At 45.1% G+C, this 26,248-nt stretch overlaps 1 protein-coding gene across 1 annotated transcript in view; it reads right to left on the bottom strand.

Moving 5' to 3' along the window:
• Positions 1–26,248, bottom strand: part of LOC126248733 (uncharacterized) — a 172,966-nt gene that overhangs the window by 50,586 nt on the left and 96,132 nt on the right. Inside the window, exons 8-11 of the mRNA XM_049950052.1 lie at positions 22,999–23,298; positions 21,093–21,188; positions 18,811–19,118; positions 10,808–10,932 (exon numbers count right to left, since the gene is read on the bottom strand). Of these exons, the coding sequence (XP_049806009.1) occupies positions 10,808–10,932; positions 18,811–19,118; positions 21,093–21,188; positions 22,999–23,298 (829 nt within the window). The remainder of the gene's footprint in view (positions 1–10,807; positions 10,933–18,810; positions 19,119–21,092; positions 21,189–22,998; positions 23,299–26,248) is intronic.

Below are 26,248 nucleotides of genomic sequence, written 5' to 3' on the forward strand. Positions count from 1 at the left end.
TTCACAGGAGAAAAGCTTACAGAATTATGGAAAGCTGAATTATTTATTCAGTATTAATTTATTTAGAATGTCACAGAAGTGCTTTACGTTCACAAATTCTAGTTAAAAAATTAAAATAACTTATATGGTCTTCCAGTACAATTTCTTTCAGCACAGTCGCTGACCAACTGAGCTGACGTCTTTCCTTTATTCAGCCACGAACCCAAACACGTTTCTTATTTTTTTAAATGTCTTGTCATATGCAGTTTCCTGAAAACAAGCATTAACTGCTGACAACTCGTACAACTGCTAAAACTTTCATTTTACGCACGATTATGGCACTCATAAAATGACGAAACTGAAGTGCACACTGGTGGCGCCGTGTCTATGGCCATATACGAAATCACTGGCGTGCAACTCGTTGCATGCAACGATTGGCGCAAGCCAGTGTCGTCACGTAAACTAGGCTTTATAGTCAGATAGTACCACAAATTCATTTTCTCCCCAGTTCTACTCAATAACTCCTCATTAGCTATACGATCTACTCACCCAATCTTCATCGTTCTTCCTTGGCACCACATTTCAAAAACTTCTGTTCTCTTCTTATTCTGCTTATTCTCCCCGTTTCACTTTCCTACACGGCTACACTCCAGACAAATACATCTATATCCAATCTCTGCAAACCATTGTTTAGCGCACTGCAGAGGATACGTCCCAGAGTACCAGTTATTAGGGCTGTTTCTTGTCCTATTCACGTATGGACTGCGGGAAGCCGGCCGGGGTGGCCGAGGGTTTCTAGGCACTACAGTCTGGAACCGCACGACCGCTACGGTCGCAGGTTCGAATCCTGCCTCGGGCATGGATGTGTGTGATGTCTTTAGGTTAGTTAGGTTTAAGTAGTTCTAAGTTATAGGGGACTGATGACCTTAGAAGTTAAGTCCCATAGTGCTCAGAGCCATTTGAACCATTTGACTGCGGGAAGAATGAGTCTCTAAATGCCCGCGTGCGTGCTGTAATTAATTTAATCTTGTCCTCACGATCACTATGGGAGCAATATATAGGGGGCTGTCGTATAATTTAAATCAAGTTATTGAAAAATTGTATGTAGGCTTTCTCAGGATAACTTACGTCTATCTTTAAGAATCTGCCAGTTCATTTCTTGCGACATCTCTCTGCTGTTCTCCTGCTAGTCAAACAAACATGTGACAATTTGTGTTTCCCTTCTCTGTATCATTCAGTATCCCCTGTTAGTTCTATTTGGTATGAGTCCCACATACTTGAGTAGTTTTCTAGAATTGGTGGCACGAGTGATTTGTAGGCAATCCCCTTTGTAGACTGATTGCAATTCTCTAATGTTCTGCCAATAAACCGAAGTCTGCTGCCTTACCCACGACTGAGCCTATGTGACCGTTCCAATTCATGTCCTGAAAAGTGCTACACCCAGATATATGTATGAGCTGACCGATTCCAACATTGATTTACAGAAATTATAGTCATAGGATACAACGTTTTTTCTTTTTCTGAAGTGCACACTTCTACATTTCTGAACATTTAAAGCTAATGGCCAGTCTTTGACCCCGTCTGAAATCTTATCAAGATCTGACTGAACATTTGTGCAGCTTCTTTCAGAATGTACTTTATTATACATAGCCCCATCATCTGCAAACAGTCTGAGGTTACTATTAATACTGTCCGCAAGGCCATTAATATACAACTTGAATAGCATTCAGAAAACACTTCTTAATACTTCAGTTTATATTAGATGTTAACAAATTCCTTTTTTTTTCAGAAATGCTTTCCATGCTTTACAACGTCTCTGCATCGATCATCGTCAGTTATTTTTCTGCCCAAATAGTAAAACTCTTCTACAACTCTTTGTATCACATTTCCTAATCTAATTCCTTCAGTATCACCTGATTTAATTCGACTACATTTCACTACCCCTATTTTGCCTTTGTTGATGTCCATCTTGTATTTTTCTTCCAAGACACTATCCATTCAGTTCACCTGCTCTTCCAAGTCCTTTGCTGTCTCTGACAGAATTATACTGTCATCAGCGAGCCTCTAACATTTTATTTCTTCTCCTTGAACTTTAATTACACCTCCAAATTTTTCTCTGGTTTTATTTATTGTAGACGCAATGTAAAGATTGAATAACGACAGGAATAAGCTACAACCCTGTCTCACTCCTTTCGCGCCTACTTTCCTTTCATGCCCTTCAAGTTATAGCTACCGTCTGGTTCCTATGTAAGCAGTAAATAATCTTTTGCTCCGTGCATTTTATTCCTGCTCCTTGTTGATATTATTTCAGAAAATTATGTCCTCCAATCTGCTTACTATGCACTGTAAATAATAACATATTGCAGTATTAGGTGAAGATTTCAACTTACCAGCTATAGACCGATGTTGGTGAAGTCCCATACTCCTTCACAGAGTGTAGGGGACGATGGGGGAGACTCGCACAGCTGTACTAGGCAAGGTCCTTGTGGAGGTGGTTTGCCATTGCCTTCCTCCGACCGCAATGGGGATGAATGATGATGAAGACGACACGTCATCTCGAGGTAAGTGAAAATCCCTGACCCCGCCGGGAATAGAACCCGGGATCCCGTGCTCGGAAAGCGAGAAGGCTACCGAGAGACCACAAGCTGCGGAGGCTATAGACTGCGACACTCAAATAATTAGATCAGGTATAAGGGGTAGGGAATCGCGTGAAATTGTCCTAAATGCTCTCTCCAAAAATTACATTGAGCAGTTAATAAGAGAACAACTCGTAAATCGAATATGTTAAATGCGTGGTGACAAACAGACCCGAACTTTTCAACTCAGCGCAGAAACAGTGAACCAGTCAGTGATCAAAGGTGTTACAGCAACGCTGACTACGACTGTTCAAATGGTTCAAATTGCTCTGAGCACTATGGGACTTAACTGCTGAGGTCATCAGCCCCCTAGAACTTAGAACTACTTAAACCTAACTAACCTAAGGACATCACACACATCCATGCCCGAAGCAGGATTCGAACCTGCGACCGTAGCGGTCACGCGGTTCCAGACTGTAGCGCCTAGAACCGCTCGTCCACGCCGGCCGGCGACTACGACTGTAATTAGGAATGTACAGAAAGGTAGGAAGAGCTTTCTGTTCAGCAAGAGCGACAGGAAACAGATTACCTGAGCGTTCAGCGTGAAATTTTCATCTCCAGCACTAATAAGGCTGAGTATCAATGAACAAAGTTCAAATGCATTATACAATACACTTAAGACAGGTCACGTACTTTTGTGACGGCCTTCGTAGCGACAACACTTCGCTGTAGAAACGGCCTACGAAGTCACCGCCACACTTTTAATAGCGGGCCGACCGGTCCGCTGGAACAGTGAACAGAAAGATGAAAACCCAAACACTCGGATTAAATGAAAGTCGGTACTTATCTTTATTAACGACGATACAGAACACAGTGGTGAACATGGTCTACAGAAATCTGTCTAGTTCGAGTCGGAGCGGCTTGGTCAGCGTCGGCTGACGACAAACAACAACTCTGCTGCGATGAACACACAACTGACTAGCAGGTACACAATTCGGTGGCGAGTATACAACTGAGCGGCGAATCCAGAACTGACCTAGCGCTCGCGACTCCAGCGCTTAAGAAGCCAGAAGCCAGCGGTGGCGCGCGCAGACTTGCGGCGATTTCCTGTATCGCTGGCGCTGCTTATGCGGACGGCGTCCGGACTTTGATGCTGCCAACCTATTTGGCAGCGGGCTCGGTTGGCATTACTGGCTAGGATATAACACGTACCAAGCGAAGTTGAAGGAGATGGACAAGACCCGCCATCGTGTTGGAAAGCTACTACGAAAGATAAGAGAACTTCATTGCATAGTTAAACGTAGCTAAAACCTAGAACACAAAAATTAAACGAGGTCAAAATTAATGTGAGGAGAGCCATGCGTGAAGCGTTCAACGATTTCGAAAGTAAAATTCTCTCTACCGACTTGACAGAAAATCCAAAGGAGTTTTGATTTTATGTTTAATCAGTAAAACGATCGAAGCCATCTGTCCGGACACTTTATGACCACAATGATACTGAAACGGATGACGACACAGAAACGGCCGAAATACTGGACGTGTTTAGCAAAACTGTTTCGCAGAAGAAGATCACACTGTGGTACTTCATTTAAATTGTCGCACGAATGAGAAAATAGCTGATATCAAAATAAGTGATCAAGGAATAGAAAAGCAACTGAAATCGCTCAACAGAGAGAAGGCCAGTGGAAGAGTGAAGTATTCCTGATGATTGGAAAAAAAGTATAGGTCATTTCCATTTTCAAAAATGGTTCAAATGGCTCTGAGCACTATGGGACTCAACTGCTGAGGTCATTAGTCCCCTAGAACTTAGAACTAGTTAAACCTAACTAACCTAAGGACATCACACACATCCATGCCCGAGGCAGGATTCGAACCTGCGACCGTAGCGGTCTCGCGTTTCCAGACTGCAGCGCCAGAACCGCGCGGCCACTTCGGCCTGCTTTCCATTTTCAAGACAGGTCGTCGAAAGATGCACAAAACTATACGCCTATATCCCCGACGTCGGTTTGTTGTAAAATTTTGGAACGTGTTTTATGCTCATGTATTATGACATTTCTGGAAACCGAAAACTTCCTCTATAGAAGTCAACATGGGTTCTAAAAACGACGACGCCGCGCGGGATTAGCCGAGCGGTATTGGGCGCTACAGTCATGGACTGTGCGGCTGGTCCCGGCGGAGGTTCGAGTCCTCCTTCGGGCATGGGTGTGTGTGTTTGTCCTTAGGATAATTTAGGTTAAGTAGTGTGTAAGCTTACGGACTGATGACCTTAGCAGTTAAGTCCCATAAGATTTCACACACATATGAACATTTTTGAAAAACGACGACCTTGTGAAACCTAGCTCGTTCTGTTCGTCGATGAGATCCAGAAGGTGGTAGAAACCGGCGCCCAGGTAGATGCCGTGTTCCTTGCGTGATCCTGCACTTTAAGGCATTCGATCAGTTCCGCATTGCCGCCTACTGAACAAAATACGAGCGTACGGAATATAAGACCAACTTTGTGATTATATGAAGATGGTATCTGTTCTTTCGGACCATCTTCGTATAGTTAAGGCTAACTGGCCATTGACCTTCTTCTTCTGTGCTGGATGCACACGCATTGCCCGAACTCTTATGGGACTCGGTAAGATTGTCTGCCGCGGGTAATGAGTGTAATGGGCAGGGGCACTACGAATGTAGTGTGCGGACATTAAGCTGGGAATGTGGGTCTCACGGGGAGCGTGCAAGGGATAAATCCCTGAAGTCGCACTATACTCTGTGCCCTCGGTGGCTCAGAAGGACTGCGGGCACGGTAACTCAGTCGCCGGCACGGTAGCTCAGCGTGTTCGGTCAGAGAGCTGGTTGGCCTCTGTAATAAAAAAAAAAAACTGAGTGAAAGGATCAACAACGAACTTGAACGGATGTTACGTGACGTCCGCAATGACCAAACACACAAAAAAAAGCGTGTTCGGTCAGAGGATTAGCTGCCCTCTGTAACAAAAAACTGAGTTAATGGATCAACAACAAACTGAAACTTGTCTTGCGACGTCCGCACCGAGCAGATGAAACGAAAGAAAACGAACAAAATGAGATTAAGCGGGAGATCCCTGGATCGAGTCCCAGTTTTCAACATTTTCAACTGTCCCCATTGATGTATATCAACGCCTGTCGACAGCTTAGGGTCTTGATTTAATTATCATTTCAACTTTGTGATTGGACTGAAGAGTTTCTAGCAAACAGAAAACAGCGTGTAATTCTCACTGGAGAGAAATGTTCAGACGTAAAATTAACTTCAAGAGTACCCCAAGGGAACGTTATACGCAGGTCCATTACTTTTCACAATATGTAAATGACATAGTAGACAACTTCGGGAGTTTTCTGAGGCTTTTGACGGATGATTCTGTTTTATAAAGAGAAATTAATTTACCGAAACGCAGGAAGATCTGCAGGTGATCGACCCTTGGTGTAAGGAGTTGTTCTTGACCACCAACACAAACAAATGTAACGTATTGCGTATAGATACACACAAAGACCCATTATTGTCACGGCCGGTTCGAGAACATTTTTCTACACAAAAGACTTACCATTTGGCGCCCCCCCCCCTCCTTCCCTCTTTTTCCCTTGCGTATTTTCGCCAGCGTCAGTTTTCGCTACTAAATGTGTTACGCACTGTAAGCATATCTTGCACTTGGACGCCCCTCTCAGCTTGGTGCCCCGAGAGGCGGCTTGTCTCGCTTGTGCCTTAAGCGGGCCCTGATTATTGTATGATTACACGATTGCAGGACAATCACTGGAAGCAGTTATTTCCATAAAATATCTATTCGTAGGAGCTATTTAAAGTGAACGAACACATAAAAGTAGTCGCAGGGAAGGCAGATGCCAGACTGAGATTCAGTGGACGGATCTTCAGGTAATGTAGTCCGTCAGCAAAAGAGCTGCTTTACAAGTCCTCGCAGCAGCAATACTTGAATGCCGTTCATCAATATGGGACCTGTACCATATAGAACTGTTAGAGGAAATAGTAAAGAGCAGCACGTTTCGTTACGGGTTCATTTAGTAAGGAAGAAAGTGTCGTGGAGATGATCAACCGACTCCATGGTAGATGCTGCAAGAGAGACGTTCTGCATCACGGTGTGGTTTAGTGTTAGTGTTCTGGAAGCAAACGTTCCTAGAAGAGTCAACAAATATGTTGTTTCGTCCAACGTCCAGCGAAGGAGTCCTTATTTCAGATTTAAATGTCTTGAAAACTGAGATCGATAGACGAGTGCAACAAACGATATGATTATTGTGAAAGCTGCGAGAATTCTATACAGGTTGTAAAGAAGTTTGGAAATAGTTCCAAAAGCTGCTAACAGATAGCGCTGTAATCGCAACCCGATAAATAGTGCTTAAGCACGTTAGTTCCACCGTTGAAACGGAAGAGGTTAGTTTACCGAAGGATGAGGGTGAAATAATGTATTCCACTGAGCAACGTGTTTTTATGGCACTGGAATGCCACAGTTTTAGAACAAGGCGCTGTTTTCAAACACGATGTAATGTTCCATGACGGCCCGATGCGAAAACCATTCGCAAGCTCTATGCCACAATCCAACAGACAGGTTGCACGGCTGATAATATGGCGGGGAATGTGGGCTGCAGACAAAGTGTAGTTATTCCTGAAAATGCTGCCATAGAATCTGGGGCTACTCAGCACAATCCGAGGAAATCCGTGGGAAGAATTGCAAAAGAGACTGGTTTGAAGCGTTCCAGCAAGCAGAAGATACTGAGACAGAATCTACTCATGTTCTCATTCAAAATCCAAAGCCACCCGGCCATACCTGTACGGTATGTACGGCAGAGGGCTGACTCTGCGAACCAGACTCTCACAAGGAGTGATAATGAGGAATTTGATGTTGGCTGCATCTAGTTCACAGATGAAACCCACTTACATCTGAATGGAGCCGTGAATAAACAGAACTGGTGATTTTAGGCTTCAGAAAATCCCCTTTTGTGTGTAGAGAAACTACTGTATTCTCCCAAAGTTATTGTTTGGACTGCGGTATGCAGCATCTGCATTATTGTCCCTTTTTTCGTATGATAAACGATCACTATTGAATGTTACGTTGCAACTTTGTCGCCATAAAGCTGCTGGCACTGGAGGATCGACAAGGTATTGAATGTAACTCCAGCAGGTCGCAGGGAATGGGCGCGGACCACAGAGGAAGCGCCTGCAGCCGTTGGTGGAGGGGGAAGGCCATAGGCATAAATACTGGACCAGGTCCACTCGAGGAGCGCGCAGCGCGCAGGTCACTGTTGCACGTGGCGCCCTGCTTCTGAGGGAGAGTTAGATAGGAGATCGTACTGCGCGCGGGTGGCAAATTGTCGTGTTGCTGTTTTGACGGCAAAAAAAGCAAATTGTCTAACCCTAGCGCGCAGTATGGTTAAGATGAGTAGCGTGGGACGTGATGTCGCGAGAGGTGGCAACTCGGCGACAGAAGAAGAAGTTTCCCCCGCTCCCGCCCTGTACATAAAGTGCAGGGAGGTCGAGTGGGTGGAACTATACGATGAGATGGGGCAGAGCTGCGAGAAGGAGGTCGTCGTTGAGTCCGTCGACTCCGACGCCACCATCGAGCTCCAGGCCGCTGACTGGAACGACTACAGGGCCCTGAAGGCCCTTGTAGCCGCTCACACGGTGGACGCCCCGGAAAGAAGAGGTGCGATGGGTCAAAAGACTCGTCGCAAAGAAGTCACCAAGGCGCTCCTGAGGGGACTGCCTTGGATCCTCACGGAGCGAGCGGTGAAAGAAGGACTGCGCCGCCAAGGTTTTGTTGAGGCAACCGTCAGGTTGCACAACAAAACCAATAAGAAGAAACCGCCTCTGTTTATTGTCGCCACACCAGCGGCGGACAACGGAGCGGACATTCTGGACATCCGGAAGCTATTGGGCTTCCACGTGCAGCCGGAAACTCTCCCAGCCCACCTGGACACGAAGCCACAGTGCTTCAAGTGCCAGGAGGAAGGGCATGTGGCAAAGCACTGCCGTAACGCCGCCAGGTGCGTCAGGTGCGGACGTCATCATGACACCCGCACCTGTAACAGCACCAAAGACGACAAACCGACGTGCGCTCGCTGCGGCGGTGAGCACGTCGCCAACTGGCGCGGATGTCAGGCCTTCAACGGCCGAAATCCCGCCACTGCAATAGAGACGGCGCCCCAGACCAAGAGGCGACGCCGCAGGAGGAGGAGGCGACAGTGCCCTGCAACCGCGGCGAGCAACGGAGGGGCAGCAGCGAGAGGAGGAGCCAACGCCGCGCGAACAACGGCGGCACCCGGAGGAGATTCGAAGACGGCCACCGCTCACGTGCGGCCGCCCTCACCCACCGCCTGTGGCAAGGGCGGAGGAGGGGGACGGCAGCGCGACGCAGCGAATGGGAAGACGGCGGCGACAGCTGGTCCCGACGTCGAGTCGGCCCTCCGGGAGGCGGAATCACGATTCCGCATGGTTCTCCATGCGGAGATGGAGGCCGCCTGCCTCACTCTACGTGAATCCCTTAGCCGCAACACCAACAAGAAGGAGGCGCAGCACCAAGACGACAGGCTGGCAACAACAGCAGCACAGCCCAGTCGCGACCAGGCCACACAAACGGCCTGGCCTAAGAAGATGACAATAAGTCGAGCCGCACAGGCCTCGTTAGAAGGCAAGGGAGAAGCGGTTGCACGTCAGGACTCAAGCGTCCAAACCAAGGAGTTCGTCAACTGCAGGGCGGAACTTGTGAACGGCGAACTCCTGGACGACGACAGCCCGCGAGACGAGTACCAGATGAGCTTCCTGCAAAGCAAGGAGCTCATAAGAAGAAAGGCGGAAGCCAGAGAAGAGGAGTTCAGAAGAAGGCAAGAGGAGCAAGAGGCGGAGCGTGACAGAAGACGCGAAGCCGCCCTTGCCCGCCGTGAACGCCAGCGCCAACGCTGGCAACACGGCAAATAAAGATAAGGCAAGTCACAACAAGCAGTTCTGGCCGGGTTTTGCAGGTTTTCCTTGGCCGCTAAGGTAAATACCGGAACTGTCCCCAACAAAGTCCTGCAAATAAATTCCCAATTGGGAGAACCCCCCCCCCCCTTCTTTGCACCCCTGCGAGAGAAATAAAGAGTGCCACAACAGAATTAACTATACCCCTTGGCTGAAAAGAGCTAAACGCACGCTCTAAAACAGCCCGCCCTTCTCCATCTGAGAAGGGAATGAAAAGTGAAAAAAAAAAAAAAAAAAAAAAAACAACTCGAGGAGCAGTCTCAGGTCGCACCTGATGAAGGTTACGAGCTACGTGACCGAAATATCGTGCAAGTACGACGCTGATATCCGGCAGAACACCCGACAACCCAAGATGTCAAGGTATTGAATGGTTCATGCAAGATGGGGCCAGACCACATCGCACCGAACAGGCGCTTCGCTTTCTCGATGAATTCTTCGGGAATAGAGTCACTGTGTTGGATTACAGTAAATTTACTGGCGTAGGGATGGATTGGCCTCCATATTCACCCGATCTGACCTCTTATGCCTGCTTCTTGTGAGGCACGTTGATAGACACTGTCGAGTGGAACCATATCACCACTCTGGACGAGCTTGAATCGGCGATCTGTGTGACCCCCTGAATCAACTTCCGTTGTGACACTACAAGATGTGATGGCAAATTTAATTGTTCTTTTGCGCCACCTCCATATGGCGAGTGTTGCACATATCGAAAAGATTGCGATTTGATTGCAAAGACTGCTTGCAGAGGACTGATACTGTACGAGCTGCACAGCGTCCATCGCCACCTGTTAGCAGCTTTTCGAACAATTTCGAAATTTCCATATAACTTTTGTTTAAAATTCTTACAGCTTTCACAGTAAACATACATTTTGTTGCACTCGGTTCTCGATCTTAATTTTCGAGATATTAATTTAGTTTTGAGAACGAGAACTTTTTCGCTGGACATCCTGAATTTTTTGCACCAAGACCATGAAGATAAAATTAGAGAGATTTGAGCCCAAACGGAGGCTTAAGGAAATCATTCTTTCCGCGAAACATTCGCGACTGGAATAAAAAAAGGGGCGAGGGGGGTGAAAGTAACAGTGGTACATAAAGCACCCTCCACCAGATACCTTAAGGTCGCTTGCGTTGTAAGTAGGTAAGATGTAAGTAGGTAATGTTACCGGTAATTACACTGTTAGGCTGTCACTGCTAGTGGTTAACAGTAAGTCAATGTATTTAGTAGCTTCTCCAAATTCTAGAATTTACTAAAGGAGAAAATTTTCATTACCTGAAGTTGAACGCCCGACAGATGAAATCTCTCGCTTCGGCACATTCTCGCTCACAGACCGGAAGTGACGGCGCCGACACAAACCTCCGTATAAACTGTCGTCTCATACGCAGACGAACGCCCACCTGAAAAACAACAGTCGGTTTATGGATAGCGTTATTCTTAATACTAATGCAATAATTTTTAGGTACGAAGCAAAAAAATTCCTTTCCCTTCCAAAACATGCAGCTGATGCGCGATGCTCTCCAAGGAACAATGTTTGATGGATGGCTATGTTTGACATCTGCACCAACGGTCATAAGTTGTATGATCTTGGGATACAATTTTCAGTATTTCACTAAATATAGTAACAGCATGTGTATGACTAGCTTGGCCGAAGATCATTGCACTAACATTAGTAAAAATATGTATTTCGAGATGGTTACTAAAAAAAGGTCGTACCAGTACAATACACCCGAGGCTATTCGAGTAATATAAAGAAAGACGTCACATAATGTACAAAGGGAGAAATTACAATGGGATTCCCACACGGTTCGAACACTGACTCGCAACTGTTCTTGCTTTAAGTTAATGATGAACTCAAAAGAGAATCGTGACTATTAGCTAGTTAATAAGAATGGGGGTACACATTAAAAATAGTGTCAGTAATGCTAATTTTCTGTCGCTCATCAGTATTTGCCCTTTGGAGTTGAGAATACACTTTATTCGTGCATAATACCAGACTTTGATGAGTGGTCTTATAGTTTCTACGATACGTATTCATTGTTTGCAGTCTTAGTTTTCATTAATTAGTTAGCTAGTTACATGTTTCATAGATCATTTGAACGATTCTTGTATCGAAATGATATGGAAGGAGTCAGTTTACCGGATACGTATATATGATTAATGTTAACATTATCATCTTATTCCTACTCATGCAACTACACTTTACTCCAAGAGAAATGATTTTAAAGTGGGGTTAAAACTAGCTTCGCTACCTGTCAACTTTTCATGCTATTGGACAAATGATCAAGAATTTTTATTGCTGCGTGTTCAACTACTCTCTGAGCCACAGACAATTTTAACAATGGGTAATAAAGGTCATTTTTCCCTCTAGTATTGTAGGTATGTGCAACATAATTCTTCTCAAATTGTGATGGGTTGCTTATGACTAATTTCATTAGCGAAAATATGTATTCTGACGGCGGAGTTAAAATGCCTATCTCGCTGAAGAGGTAGCTTCATGACGTTTGTGGGTGAACACCCCATATTGTTCTTACTGCTCGCCTTTATGTAATCAATACTTTCTTTCTAAGTGATGAGTTACCCCAGAAAATTATTAAGTGAGACATTATTGAGTGGAAATATGCAAACTATGTCAGGAGGCTGATACGTTTGTTTCCAATGTTAGTAGTAATCATACAAAAAGCAAAAGTAGCTGAACCTAATTGTTTGAGAAGCTTAGTAATACGCTTCTTCCAGTTCAAGTTTTCATCAATATGTATACCTAAAATTTTGGAGCATTCTACCCCATTTACCAACTCCTGCTCATGTGGATTCGAAATTCGTTGTTGGTAAAGAGTACATTGGAGTTTGTCAGTCACTGATTTTGACGTTAGTGAATATTGTGTAATCGAGGAGAAATTTGCAAGAGGTAATGATTTATATATTCACGCGTGCTTTTTAAAAAATGAAATGTTTTCATTTTGTCTTATCTTTTTGTTTTTTCGAGTTCTGTGTCATTAGGTCTTCGTCAACTTGTTAACTTTGATACTCGTATGTTCTTTCTTAATGAATGCTTGTGTCTAGTGCTGATCCTTCCGAGGTGAAAGAAGGTAGCATTCTGCAAAACAGTCCCACCAGTCAACGTGTATTGTTGCGAGATGTTGCTCGCATTGCTTAGGTATGGCAACCACAAAAACTGAGAAGCTATCGTAAGTCCAGACTCCTCAATGAATATTTAAAACTTAAAATACTATCCTTCATTCATAAAACATAAAACAGGTAAACTGAAAAGACGAGAACAGTTAAAAGCCCCCCCCCCCTCCCACACACACACACACACACACACACACACACACACACACACACACACACACACACAGCTACTCTTTGTTGGAGGGTCTGGTAAGCGTGCATGCCATGGAAGTGGTTGGTTCCGACTTAGCTGCCTGTGATGTGGATACCGATCCATCATAACCGAACATCCACGTGTCGCTACACTGCGGCATTGCTCAGGTTGGGCATATACTACAAACTTACTTTAAATTTAAAATTATTTAACGTTACCTGTTTTTATAACCTGATTATTGTTGATTCCAACTAAGATGCTGTACTTCTCGTCATATTTTATTAACAGTATCTAGAATGCTTTCCTCTGATTTACAGTCAAGATACACAGTATGCTGTATTTGATTCCGTTATAACTGAGTGCTGAATAACGAGCCTCAACCAGTGTTGAAATTGGCACACAGATGGAGAAGGAGTAGTTACAAAATTCGAAATTATTGGCTTTGAATTTAACCTCGCCCTCCCCCTCCACGCCATTCTCTCCATGATCACCCTATGACAACAGTATGCTGTATCCAGGAAGCCAGTGGTGGTACTCTTGGTGAAATGTTACACCATTTTTCGACTAATTTCCTTTGATGTTGCCTGAAGACGACCCTCTTTTAATATAGCTACTACAGGTCCCAGGCTGCCATTTCTGGAACTCCTTCTGACAGTTTCCCATACTCGTATGGTGCTACATCTACATCTACATGGTTACTCCGCAATTCACACTTAAGTGCCTGGCAGAGGGTTCATCGAACCATTTTCATACTACTTCTCTACCATTCCACTCTCGAATGGCGCGTGGGAAAAAAAAACACCTAAATCTATCCGTTCGAGCTCTGATTTCTCTTATTTTATTATGATGATCATTTCTCCCTACGTAGGTGGCTGTCAACAAAACATTTTCGCTAGAGGAATGATTGAATTGGTCCATGAATGCTTGGTATGACCTATTATTGTTCTCATCAGTGGGTCGTAAGGCCTTTGTCCTGACCGCCAGAAACACTGGAAGGTTCTTTGTAGTTAGCTGCCATTCGAACCTTCTTATAGCTGCACATCTGTCCTTGAGTGGTGAATTACACTCTTTACTCCACGGAGGAAAATATTGCCTTTGGCCTGAAGACAGTGTAATGGAGGCATCAGGACAGTGTAATGGAGGCATCAGCGAGGTGGTGAATCCCATTCATTATGCGAGCCACACAATCTCGGATGCTATTACAACCGGTTGTCTGTAATAGCACCCAATTAGCCTTGCTGAACATTCATTTGGACACCTAATTTTCAGGCACTACTCGATCTGGTTAGTGTATCCTTATCGAGAAAGAATCACTGGAGGGAAACGTGTCGACCATTGTCCACTGATCTTCGCCAAGGAACATACTAACTGCTAATTGGTAGAGATGAAGCATGTATCAGTATCCAATTGTGTTCTCCCGACCATAAAGGGCCTCTGAAAACTTCAGCTTCTTAACAGCTCTGTTTCTTGGGAACATTGTAACTGAGCTCCATAATACGAGGGTAAGTCACTTATTACCCGCAAAGTTGTTATAAAATTAATAGGAAACTTGCAAGAAGATCATTTTTCGACATAGTCTCCTTGCGTTTCAGGGCACTTGGTCTATCGTTGTACAAGCTTCCTGATGCCCTCATAAAAGAAGGTTCTCGGTTGAGCTGCGAGCCAGGAATGCACCGCTTCTTTCACTGCTTCGACCTGAGGACGGTTGGGTCTTGAACTTTTTCTTGCACGGCGAATTTGGATGATTCCATTCCGTACTCTGCCGTTTACTCTCCGGCTCGTAATGATGGATCCATGATTCGCCACCAGTAATGATCCTGTCTAAGAAGTTGTCCCCTTCGTTACCATAGCGATCCAAATGTTTTTTGCAGATGTCCAAGCGCGTTTGTTTACGCAACTGTGTGAGTTGTTTTGGGACCCATCTTGCACAAACTTTATGAAACACAAGTCTGTTGTGGATGATTTCGTAGGTAGAACCGTGACTAATTTGCAGACGATGTGCCACTTCGTCAACAGTTAATCGTCTGCCTAAGAGAATCATTTCACGTGAACGCTCAATGGTTTCTTCATTTGTGGCGGTTAACGGTCGTCCGGTTCCTTCATCGTGCGTAACACTTGTACGACCATTTCGGAATTTTTCAATCCATTCGTAGACACTCCGTTGTGGCAAAACACTGTTCCCGTACTGTGCCGAAAGTCTTCGATGAATTTCGGACACTGATACGCCTTCCCACCACAAAAAACGCATCACTGAACGTTGCTCTTCTTTGGTGCAAATATACAGCGGAGCAGCCATGATTAACAGCACGGCAACGGTAACGAAACTAACCAAGTACCTTGAAAATTGCAAGGATATAACAACAAATAAACAAAGCATGCGTCATAAACGTAAAACGAGAGTACTACCAAAATAAACAAAAATATAACGAAATTGCGGATAATAATTGACTTACCCTCGTACCATTATAAGTATGAAAGTTTCAACAGACGAGGAACGGATGGGGAGTACGCTATGAGCCCTGTGCGAATCTCTACAGTGTCATTAGGAAGCAGGCATAGAAAACATAGCATTACCTTGTATAGCAAGTACACTATTACAGCGATTGCTTGCAAGTTGGTTGTGAAGGGGAAAAGCAAAGTGTGATATGTTCAACACAAACGGGTACACCACCGTTAGCCCTCTTCGCTGTAAGTTTGTGTGTGTGTTGAAAACAAAGTCATAATGGCCCTCTCTGTGCTAGTTGAAGCTTTTCGCATTTATGTTTCACTATACTATCAAGGCTGTTTATTGTTTAGGTTATTCTATGTCTACGTTTTTCTCTTTCTACTAAGACTGCAAACATATGTCACTGAATCATTCACAGGAGGGACTGGCTTATTTCCTCCGGCCACCTCCTTTATTTCCCTGGATTTGTTCTCTTTGGAATCATCAGTCCACACTGGTGATGATGTCCTAATGGTTTTTGACCCATCGTTTTGTGTCTGTTTAATGATTTGGTGTTTTTCTTTCAGTGACGATGATGCTGGTAAAAGACGTTTCGGGATACGTGTTGCTGTATTCTGTGCTTGGTGTGCATGCTGGGGCACCCGTTTGAGGTGATGTATTACTCTTATTTAGGGTTTCGTTAGTATCTAAAATCTCTAATCAACTGTGATGAAGCCCCTAGGCAGAAGACCGAGAGAGATCGCACACTGGACTGCCATTCGGGAGGACAGCAGTATCAATTACCGTCCGACCATTTAGATTTAGGCTTTCGATGGTTTTCTTACATCGCTTAAGGCAAATGCCACGATCGTTCCGCTGGAAATGACATGGCCGATTTCCTATCCAATCCTTCGCCAATCAGAGCTTGTGTTCCTGTTCTAATGACCTCGTCGTCGACGGTACATTAAATCCTAATTTTCTTTCCTTCCTTTTAGTAGGCACCCGCACAACGTTCAGCAGTTAAGTTATCCGTGGGCTTTTCAGTCACATACATGTGGATAACGACAGCATAGATGTATGGTAGATGTAACTCGCACGGTCCTTGATAACAGCTCGTTAGATGGATTGCACAGGAACTGACTGTGAATCTTGGGAAACTGAGGATAGTCAGTGGGCAGGTCTGAGCATCTTGGATCATACATGGCGTTGTGTTTTCTCAGTTGGCACTAGGAGGCATAATTTATTGCTGACCCTTGGGTATAGGTAATACTCTATGCAGGGTCCAACCCATTTGCGATGCCATCAATCCATTTCATCCTTTGCCGCCCACTTCTCCTTGTGCCTCCAATCTTCCCCAGTATTAACGTCTTTTCCAGCGAATCATGTTTTCTAATAATGTGCCCAAAGTAGGCTAGTTTTTGTTTCGGTATCAAACCTTCCAAGGAGCAGTCTGGTTTTATTTGCTGTAGTGCTGACCTATTCGTTCTCTTTGCGGTCCATGGAACTTTAAGAAGTTTCCTCCAACACCACTATTCAAAGATATCTATTCTATGCCGTACAGTCTTTCTTGTTGTGCATCACAACGGGAAGGACCATACCTCTTACTAAACGGATCTTTGTTGTTAAAGTTATGTCTCTACTCCTTAAAACATTGTCAAGGTAGGACACTGCCTTTCTGTCAAGTAACAAGCGTCTCCTGATTTCGTGGCTGCAATCACCATCAGCAGAAATCTGGGACCCGAGGTAACTGAACAAGGAAACTACCTCCATTGTTTCTGCTTCTGCCTGCCATGAATGAAGTGATAGGCGTAGTTGGCGTAATTTTCGTTTTCTTGACCAAAGATCAATGAATGGAACATGTCTAGCTAACGTAAACAGGTGTTCTATTATGCATTCTACTGTGTATTGTGATTTTTGCACTTAACAGTTATCTACGAGGGTAATCCCAAAAGTAAGGTCTCCTACTTTTTATAAGTACATAGACCTGTTTATTTCTACAATGGTTTACATCAGTTTACAGCTTGAACATTTAGCTATTGTTCGACATAATCACTATTTCTGTCGATGCATTTTTGTAGACGCTGAGGCAGTTTTTGTATGCCCATGTCATACCAGCTCGCACCCACGCCTTTCAGAAAGTTATGAACCTCTTCTTTCACCTCGTCGTCGGAGCTGAATCGCTTTCCGGCCAAATGTTCTTTTAACCTAGGGAACAGGTGATAGTCACTGGGCGCCAAGTCAGGACTATAGGGTGGTTGGGTGATTACGTTCCACTGAAACTGTTGCAGGAGTGCAACGGTTTGCCGAGCGATGTGTGGGTGAGCGTTGTCATGGAGAATGTGTACGCCCTTGCTCAACATTCCTCTTCTGCAGTTCTGAATTGCCCGTTTGAGTTTTTTCAGAGTCTCACAGTGCCTGTCAGCGTTAACTGTGGTCCCAGCGATTGAGCTCCGACGACGAGGTGAATGAATAGGTCCATATTTACTCTAATATAACTTTCTGAACAGCATGGCGGTGAGCTGCTATGACATGGGCATACAAAAACTGCCACAGCGTCTACAAAAATGCATCGACAGAAATGGTGATTATGTCGAAAAACAGCTAAATGTTCAAGCTGTAAGCCGCGCGGGATTAGCCGAGCGGTCTAAGGCGTTGCAGTCATGGACTGTGCGGCTCGTCCCGGCGGAGGTTCGAGTCCTCCCTCGGGCATGGGTGTGTGTGTTTGTCCTTAGGATACTTTAGGTTAAGTAGTGTGGAAGCTTAGGGACTGATGACCTTAGCAGTTAAGTCCCATAAGATTTCCCACACATTTGAACGTTCATAAAAAAAAATAACAGACCTTACTTTTAGGATTACCCTCGTATGAACGCTACATGTACAGGCATAGTCATGTGCACAAGATGCTTTTTGATTGTAAATATTTTATTTCTTACAAACCTTTGTATCATGTGCTACATTTTCTCCACTAATATGACAACTTGGCTGGAGGTTCCAACTCACAATGAACACGTTTTGCAACAAAAAGTTTTGAAGACCAGAAGATGACAGCAAAGTTCAAATGTTCAAATGTGTGTGAAATCTTATGGGACTTAACTGCTAAGGTCATCAGTCCCTAAGCTTACACACTACTTAACCTAAATTATCCTAAGCACAAACACACACACGCATGCCCGAGGGAGGACTCGAACCTCCGCCGGGACCAGCAGCACAGTCCATGACTGCAGCGCCTGAGACCGCTCGGCTTATCCCGCGCTGCGACAGCAAAGTCTATAGAAACCAGTTGTCGATAATAAAGAAGTAGTTACGCGATCTTGGCTGTAGAAAGTTTTTTTTTTTTTACCAAGTGAAACAGATCGCTCCTTCTTATTTCTGAACATGAGAAAATTCAATCAGTGCAGTGTATACATGGTTTGCAAATCAAACTGCAAAACAGTACAGTGTACATCGATCACGCGCTTCCTCACACATACAATTATGATCAGTTTTTGTAATGTGCGGCGTATGCCGCGACGAAGGAAAGAAGATTACTTGTCTGAAGCTGTCTCCCTCGTCGCAGCGAGGCGCAGTGAAGGGCGGTCGTCCCGGGGGCGGACCGCCGCCGTAGACGGTGTCTCCAGCCGTGGCGTAGGGTGGCACGGGCGGCACAGGAGGCAGTGGCGGACCCGGAGGCCCTGCAGGGCCGGGGTAGTTCCCGTAGCCGCCGCCGCCGCCGCTGGCGCCGTAGTGCCCCCCTGGGCCCGGGTAGCCACCGCCGCCGCTTCCGCCACCGCCACCTCCGCCGTAGCCACCGTACCCTCCGTATCCTCCGTGTGGAGGAGAGTATCCGGGTCCGCCAGCTGTCCCAAACCGAGCATTTATTACACTGCATTACATTAGAAGAGCAACTCAACAGCTACAGTCTGTCAGAACCAGAAGGCGAGACCCCATTCTTTTTACCCAGCTACACTATCTGATCAAAAGTATCCAGACACTTATTCCTCAGCCGGCCGCTGTGGCCGAGTGTTTCTAGGTGCTTCAGTCCGGAACCGCGCTGCTGCTATGGTCGCAGGTTCGAATCATAATGGTTCAAATGACTCTGATCACCATGGGACTTAACTTCTGAGGTCATCAGTCCCCTAGAACTTAGAACTACTTAAACCTAACTGGCCTAAGGACATCACACACATCCATGCCCAAGGCAAGCGGTCGCACTGTTCCAGACTGTAGCACCTAGAACCGCTCGGCCACCCCGGCCGGCGCAGGTTCGAATCCTGCCTCGGGCATGGAAGTGTGTGCTGTCCTTAGGTTAGTTAGGTTTAAGTAGTTCTAAGTTTTAGGGGCTGATGACCTCAGAAGTTAAGTCCCATTCTACTCAGAGCCATTTCAACTTCCTATAGAAATATATGGAAGAAAACTTAAACTCTCATGAACAGGAAAGGAAGGCAGCTACCCATTATGAAAAACAAATGCATAAAAATAGAGTTGTTAACAAGAAAAAAATGATACTAACATTGTGGTTCCATAGTCCTGGAAAGACTTTATCTTTCAGAGTGACTGCTACTTCATCCTCTCTTTGTGGCGTAACTGCGACACAGGATAAGGAGGAGGGTAAAGTTTAGCACCCTCTATACAGAGATAAGCTGGAGAAGGAAGGGAAAGTGAGTTAGCCGTAGCCTTTCAATAGAACCATCCACGTATTCTCCTAAAGCTATTTAGGGAAATCACTAAAACCCTAAATCTGATTGAACGGCGTTTGAATCCCACTAATCTCATATACTAATCCAATGTATTAATCGCCTTGTTTGGAGTATTGCGGTGACCGCCGTGGCCAAGCGGTTCTAGGCGCTTCAGTCCGGAACAGCGCTGCTGCTACGGTCGCAGGTTCGAATCCTGCCTCGGGCATGGATGTGTGTGCTGTCCTTAGGTTAGTTAGGTTCAAGGAGTTCTAAGTCTAGGGGACTGATGACCTCAGATGTTAAGTCCCATAGTGCTTAGAGCCATTTGAACCATTTGAGATACTTATTAGTGCACGTTAATAAGTCGTGTGTCCAACATTCGCCTTTATGTCGGCTTGAACTCTGCTGGGGACATTTTTAATGAGGTGTGTGAATGTCTGTGGAGGAATGGCAGCCCATTCTTACTCTACAGCAGAAACCAGAGAAGGCAGTGCTGTTGGACGCTGGCGTCTGGAGCGAAGACGACGATTTAACTCATCCCAAGGATGTTCCATTAGATTCAGGTTGCAGTGGAGTGTGCACTGATATGAAACTTTCTGGCAGATTAAAACTGTGTGCCGGATCAAGACTCGAACTCGGGACCTTGGCCTTTCGCGGGCAAGTGCTCTACCAACTGAGCTACCCAAGCACGACTCAGGAGCCGTCCTCACAGCTTCAGTTCTGCCAGTACCTCGTCTCCTACTTTTCAGACTCCACAGAAGCTCCGCTGAAGAGTGACAATCTCATTCTGGAAACATCCCCCAGGCTGTGGCTAAGCCATGTCTCTGCAATATCCTTTCTTCCAGGAGTGCTAGTTCTGCAAGGTTCGCAGAAGAGCTTCTGTAAAGTTTGGACAGTAGGAGACGAGGTACTGGCAGAATTGAAGCTGTGAGGACAGGTCGTGAGTCGTGCTTGGGTAGCTCAGTTGGTAGAGCACTTGGCTGCGAAAGGCGGAGGTCCCGAGTTCGAGTCTCGGTCCAGCACGCAGTTTTAATCTGCCAGAAAGTTTCAACGTGGGATTAATAACCTTATCTAACGAATATGTCGCGAATGTTAGTAAATAATGACTTATTTACTCTATAATACGACATAATTTACTATTAGAATGGCACTTACGGTAGGCATTGTAAGGTGGCCGCCCGTGGTGATTCGAATCCTGGCCAAGGGGATCAGGACGGTAGCTAGGTCCTGGCGCATCTCCAATGTAAGGATCTGAAACAGAGACAGTTTCGGCCAACGATTGTTAAAGAATATTCGAAATTAATCCCTTGAATGAGAATTTCTTGACATCAGCTGTATTAGGTAAAGATCTACCACCCAAAAGTGATATGAAAATTTTAACTGGCCCTGTATACAGGGTGAAAAGTATTTAAACCGACAAACTCTGGGAGGCTGTAGGGGACATCAAAACAAATATTTTTCCCTAATGTCATTTTTTCCCATGAGGAGTATTTAAACCGGTAGAGGAAGATTTCTCTGGCTGCAAATTAATTAAACCAACAAACACTTTTCCATTTTTTTTATGACCAAGAGACAACACATTAACACAACCAAATTTCAATTACAGTAGATTTTCAAAAATGCCTCCATTGACACGTAAACAAAAGTTACACCGTCGGATCATGTTCTGTCTGACACGGGCAAAAACCCCAGGAGTATCCTGAATTGTTCCTGCTGCTGCTACTGTCCGGGCAACCAGATCCTCTTCTGATGCAACAGGAGTTGCGTAAACAAGGTTGCGCATCTCTCCCCACACAAAAAAGTCCAGAGGGGACATATCTGGGGATCGAACAGGCCATGATATAGGACCACCTCTGCCAACCCACGTTTCTGGGAACTGTCGGTCCAGGAATCGACGCACACGACGACTGAAATGTGCTGGCGCCCCGTCATGTTGGAACCAGATGCGTTGTCTTGTAGGGAGCGGGACGTCTTCCAGCAATTCTGCCAATGCTCTGGCTAGAAAATTGTAATAGTGCCTGCCATTTAATGGACTAGGTAGCAGATACGGCTCAATTAAACAGTCCCCAACAACACCGACCCACACATTAACGAAGAACCGCACTTGATGAGCGCTAGTAACTATGGCATGTGGGTTATCCCTACTGCAAATATGCGAATTGTGCACGTTGAAGGCTTCATCACGCCCGAACGTAGCTTCATCGGTAAACAACACAGAGGATGGAAATGTAGGGTGCATTTCACACTGTTCCAGGTACCACTGCGAAAACTGTGCTCTGGGTGGATAATCTACTGGTTCCAGGTTGTGGACACGCTGTAAGTGAAATGGACGTAACAATTGCTCTCGAAGGACTGTTCTTACATTCGCCTGATTCGTCCCCATGTTACGTGTAATTGCACGAGTGCTGATTGAAGGATCCCGCTCCACATGCTGCAAGAGAGCTTCCTCAAATTGCAGCGTTCTTACCGTGCGACGGCGTCCCTGTCCAGGTAATCTGCTCAATGACCCGGTCTCACGCAGACGTTGGTACACAGCAGCAAAGGTCGTATGATGCGTCCGTTGTGGTGCGCTACGTAGTACGCACCAACCCCATCAGTGTACTCACTACAGGTGTATCGCTCCATTAGTAATCAGAGACAATGCACAGCTACACTGGTGGACAGCAGTTGCCTACAGCTGAAGAGCGTAATACGCCCTCTAACAACTGAAGATCGTAATACGGCCTCTAACAGCTAAAGAGCGTAATACGGCCTCCACCGGTTTAAATAATCCTCTTAGGAAAAATTGACACTAGGGAAAAATATTTGTTTTGATGTCCCCTACAACCTCCCAGAGTTTGTCGGTTTAAATACTTTTCACGCTGTATATCAGTACTGTGTAATAAATGTATTACCTAATAAAGCTAATGTCAAGGAACTCGCATTCAGCGAATTAATTTCTAATTATTTCGTACAGCTATGCATCATCTACAGTGTCTGCTCTTTCAGATATGCGGGTATGTGTTAAAGATCAGTCGTCGAGTTACTTAAAAGCGGTAACTGTGATGCAATGTTTACTGACTCATGAGATTTTCGTAGTAATCGTAATCGGCGTCGTATATGATGCGCAGCCCGTCGCGCTGGTTGTAACGGCTGAGGCGGCAGATGCGGAAGCGGTCGCTGTAGACGGCAGAGCGGCACTGGAAGCTGGCCTGGCGCAGGCAGTCATCCAGGCACTCGCTCAGCGTGCGGCCCGTGATCTCCGTCTGGAAGTCGCCACCCAGACGGCTGTTCCGGTATCGCTGAAACGCCGTGTCCGGCCGCCTGCCGTCCGCGAACAGGTGCTGCGTCACAGAGTTGTCGGGGAACTCGCTTCCTCGAGCTGCAAAAGAAAAGCACTCTACCATTACTACGGGATTCGCTATTACCATGAAAAATACAGGGTGTATCAAAAAGAATCATCCGATTTAAAAAAAAATCGTTGTTGTTGTTGTTGTAGTCTTCAGTCCTGAGACTGGTTTGATGCAGCTCCCCATGCTACTCTATCCTGTGCAAGCTTCTTCATCTCCCACTACCTAATGCAACCTACATCCTTCTGAATCTGCTTAGTGTATTCATCCCTTGGTCTCCCTCTACGATTTTTACCCTCCACGCTTCCCTCCAATACTAAATTGGTGATTCCTTGATGCCTCAGAACGTGTCCTACAAACCGATCAATTCTTCTAGTCAAGTTGTGCCACGAACTCCTCTTCTCCCCAATTCTCTTCAATACCTCCTCATTAGGTATGTCATCTACCCATCTAATCTTCAGCATTCTTCTGTAGCACCACATTTCGAAAGCTTCTATTCTCTTCTTGTCCAAACTATTTATCGTTCATGTTTCACTTCCATACATGGCTACACTCCATACAAATACTTTCAGAAACGACTTCCTGACACTTAAATCTATACTCGATGTTATCAAACTTCTCTTCTTCAGAAACGCTTTCCTTGCCATTGCGTCTACATTTTATATCCTCTCTACTTCGACCATCATCAGTTATTTTACTCCCTAAATAGCAAAACTCCTTTACTACTTCAAGTGTCTCATTTCCTAATCTAATTCCCGCAGCATCACCCGACTTAATTCGACTACATTCCATTATTCTCGTTTTGCATTTGTTGATGTTCATGTTATACCCTCCTTTCACGACACTGTCCATTTCGTTCAACTGCTCTTCCAAGTCCTTTGCTGTCTCTGACAGAATTACAATGTCATCGGCGAACCTCAAAGTTTTTATTTCTTCTCCATGGATTTTAATTCCTACTCCGAATTTTTATTTTGTTACCTTTACTGCTTGCTCAATATACAGATTGAATAACATCGGGGATAGGCTATAACCCTGTCTCACTCCCTTCCCAACCACTGCTTCCCTTTCATGTCCCTCGACTCATGTAATTGCCTTCTGGTTTCTGTACACATTGTAAATAGCCTTTCACTCCCTGTATTTTACCCCTGCCACCTTCAGAATTTGAAAGAGCGTATTCCAGTCAAGATTGTCAAACGCTTTCTCTAAGTCTACAAATGATAGAAAAGTAGGTTTGCCTTTCCTTAATCTATCTTCTAAGATAAGTCGTAGGGTCAGTATTGCCTCACGTGTTCCAGTATTTCTACGGAATCCAAACTGATCTTCCGCGAGGTTGGCTTCTACCAGTTTTTCCATTCGTCTGTAAAGAATTCACGTTAGTATTTTGCAGCCGTGACTTATTAAACTGATAGTTCGGTAATTTTCATATCTGTCAAAACCTGCTTAAAAAATCGTAATTATTATGTTATCTGAGACATGTGTGTCAACAACGTACTGTTGGAAAGAGCAAACTCTGGAGTTTTGCTTGGTTCCCGCTACGTAGCAGCAGTGTGTGCCCACTTCAGTTCTCGTAAAAATGGTGTGGGACAACAGAAAGCGTTTTGGGTTCTACGTTTTGCGCAGTGCGGGTCAGTAATAACTGTTCAGCGTGACTTTCGTACTAGCTATGAAGTGGATCCTCCTACAGCACAGAGCATTAAACGATGACATGAACAAATCCGAGAAACAGGTTGTTTGTGTGAAGGCAAATCGATGGGCCGTCCCTGAGTGTCTTACACCGACGTCGGACGCAACCGCCATAGTTTCACGAGTCCGGTGAAATCCGTTCACCGTGCAGCCCGACAGCTCAACATGTCCCCGATGTCCGCTTGGCGTGTGTTGCGTCGTCATTTACACATGAAACCATACAAAATTCAGCTACTGCAAGCTCTTCGTGAAGGTGACAAACAACAACCTGTGTTCTGTAATTTCGTTCTTGGCAATAAGGAGGATGACAGTTTTCTTCCACGCTTAGTGTTTAGCAACGAGGCAACATTCCATTTAAATGGAAATGCGAACAACCACGTTGATTGTACGACATGAGAGAGATTCTTCAAACTTTACTGTGTTTAGTGCAGTTTCATGGGAAAAAGTGTATGGTCCATTTTTCTTTGCCGAGAACGCTGTTACAGAAAGCACATATCTCGATATGCATGAGAAATTTCTTTTCCCACAGTTGGAGACTGATTCGAACGACTTCATTTACCAACAGGATGTGACACGGAAATGCTGGCATCTGGAAGTGCGGGAATTTTTAAATCCAGGTATTACTATACCGAATGTTTCAGCTTTACAGTACTGGCCTCCCAGGTCTCCGGACCTGGTTATGTGATTATTTCTTGTGGGGTTTATAACAGACTCTGTTTATGTGCCTCTGTTACCGACAAGAATGAATGAACTAAGACATCGCATAACAGCAGCTGTGGAAGCTGTAACCAAGACGTGCTCCCTGCAGTGTGGGAACAATTTGAATACTGCATTGACATATGCCATGCATCTCAAGGGGGACGTGTTGAACACCTATAAAAAGGTATAAGAAAACTATTTGAATTTCCTGTTCGTCGAAAAGCAAAATTAATTGTATATGTTTATTAGTTTCAGAAATATAGGCGTGCCAAATCAGATGATTCTTTTTGATACACCTTGTACCTTGCCTGACACAAAGAGTGAAGCAGCCAGAACACATGATCGGATGTCAACGTAATACTTCGTAAATGAATGTGCCATTAGTGGGTATGTAAATGATAAGGGTTGCAATTCTCTGTGATGGGTACGACAGCCGTCAACTGTGTATTAGTACTGCTCGAGTTCAGTGATGTTACTAGGCCTGGGAGAGTATATGCAGGATGTGAACAGCATCAGATATTGAGTGATCGCTGTGAAGAACACAAAGATGTCGCGTATTCGTGAGAGACACCGTTACCAGCACCTGGCACAGACTCTGAA

Source organism: Schistocerca nitens, chromosome 3, assembly GCF_023898315.1.
Source record: "Schistocerca nitens isolate TAMUIC-IGC-003100 chromosome 3, iqSchNite1.1, whole genome shotgun sequence".
In the NCBI taxonomy this organism is placed as follows: domain Eukaryota; kingdom Metazoa; phylum Arthropoda; class Insecta; order Orthoptera; family Acrididae; genus Schistocerca; species Schistocerca nitens.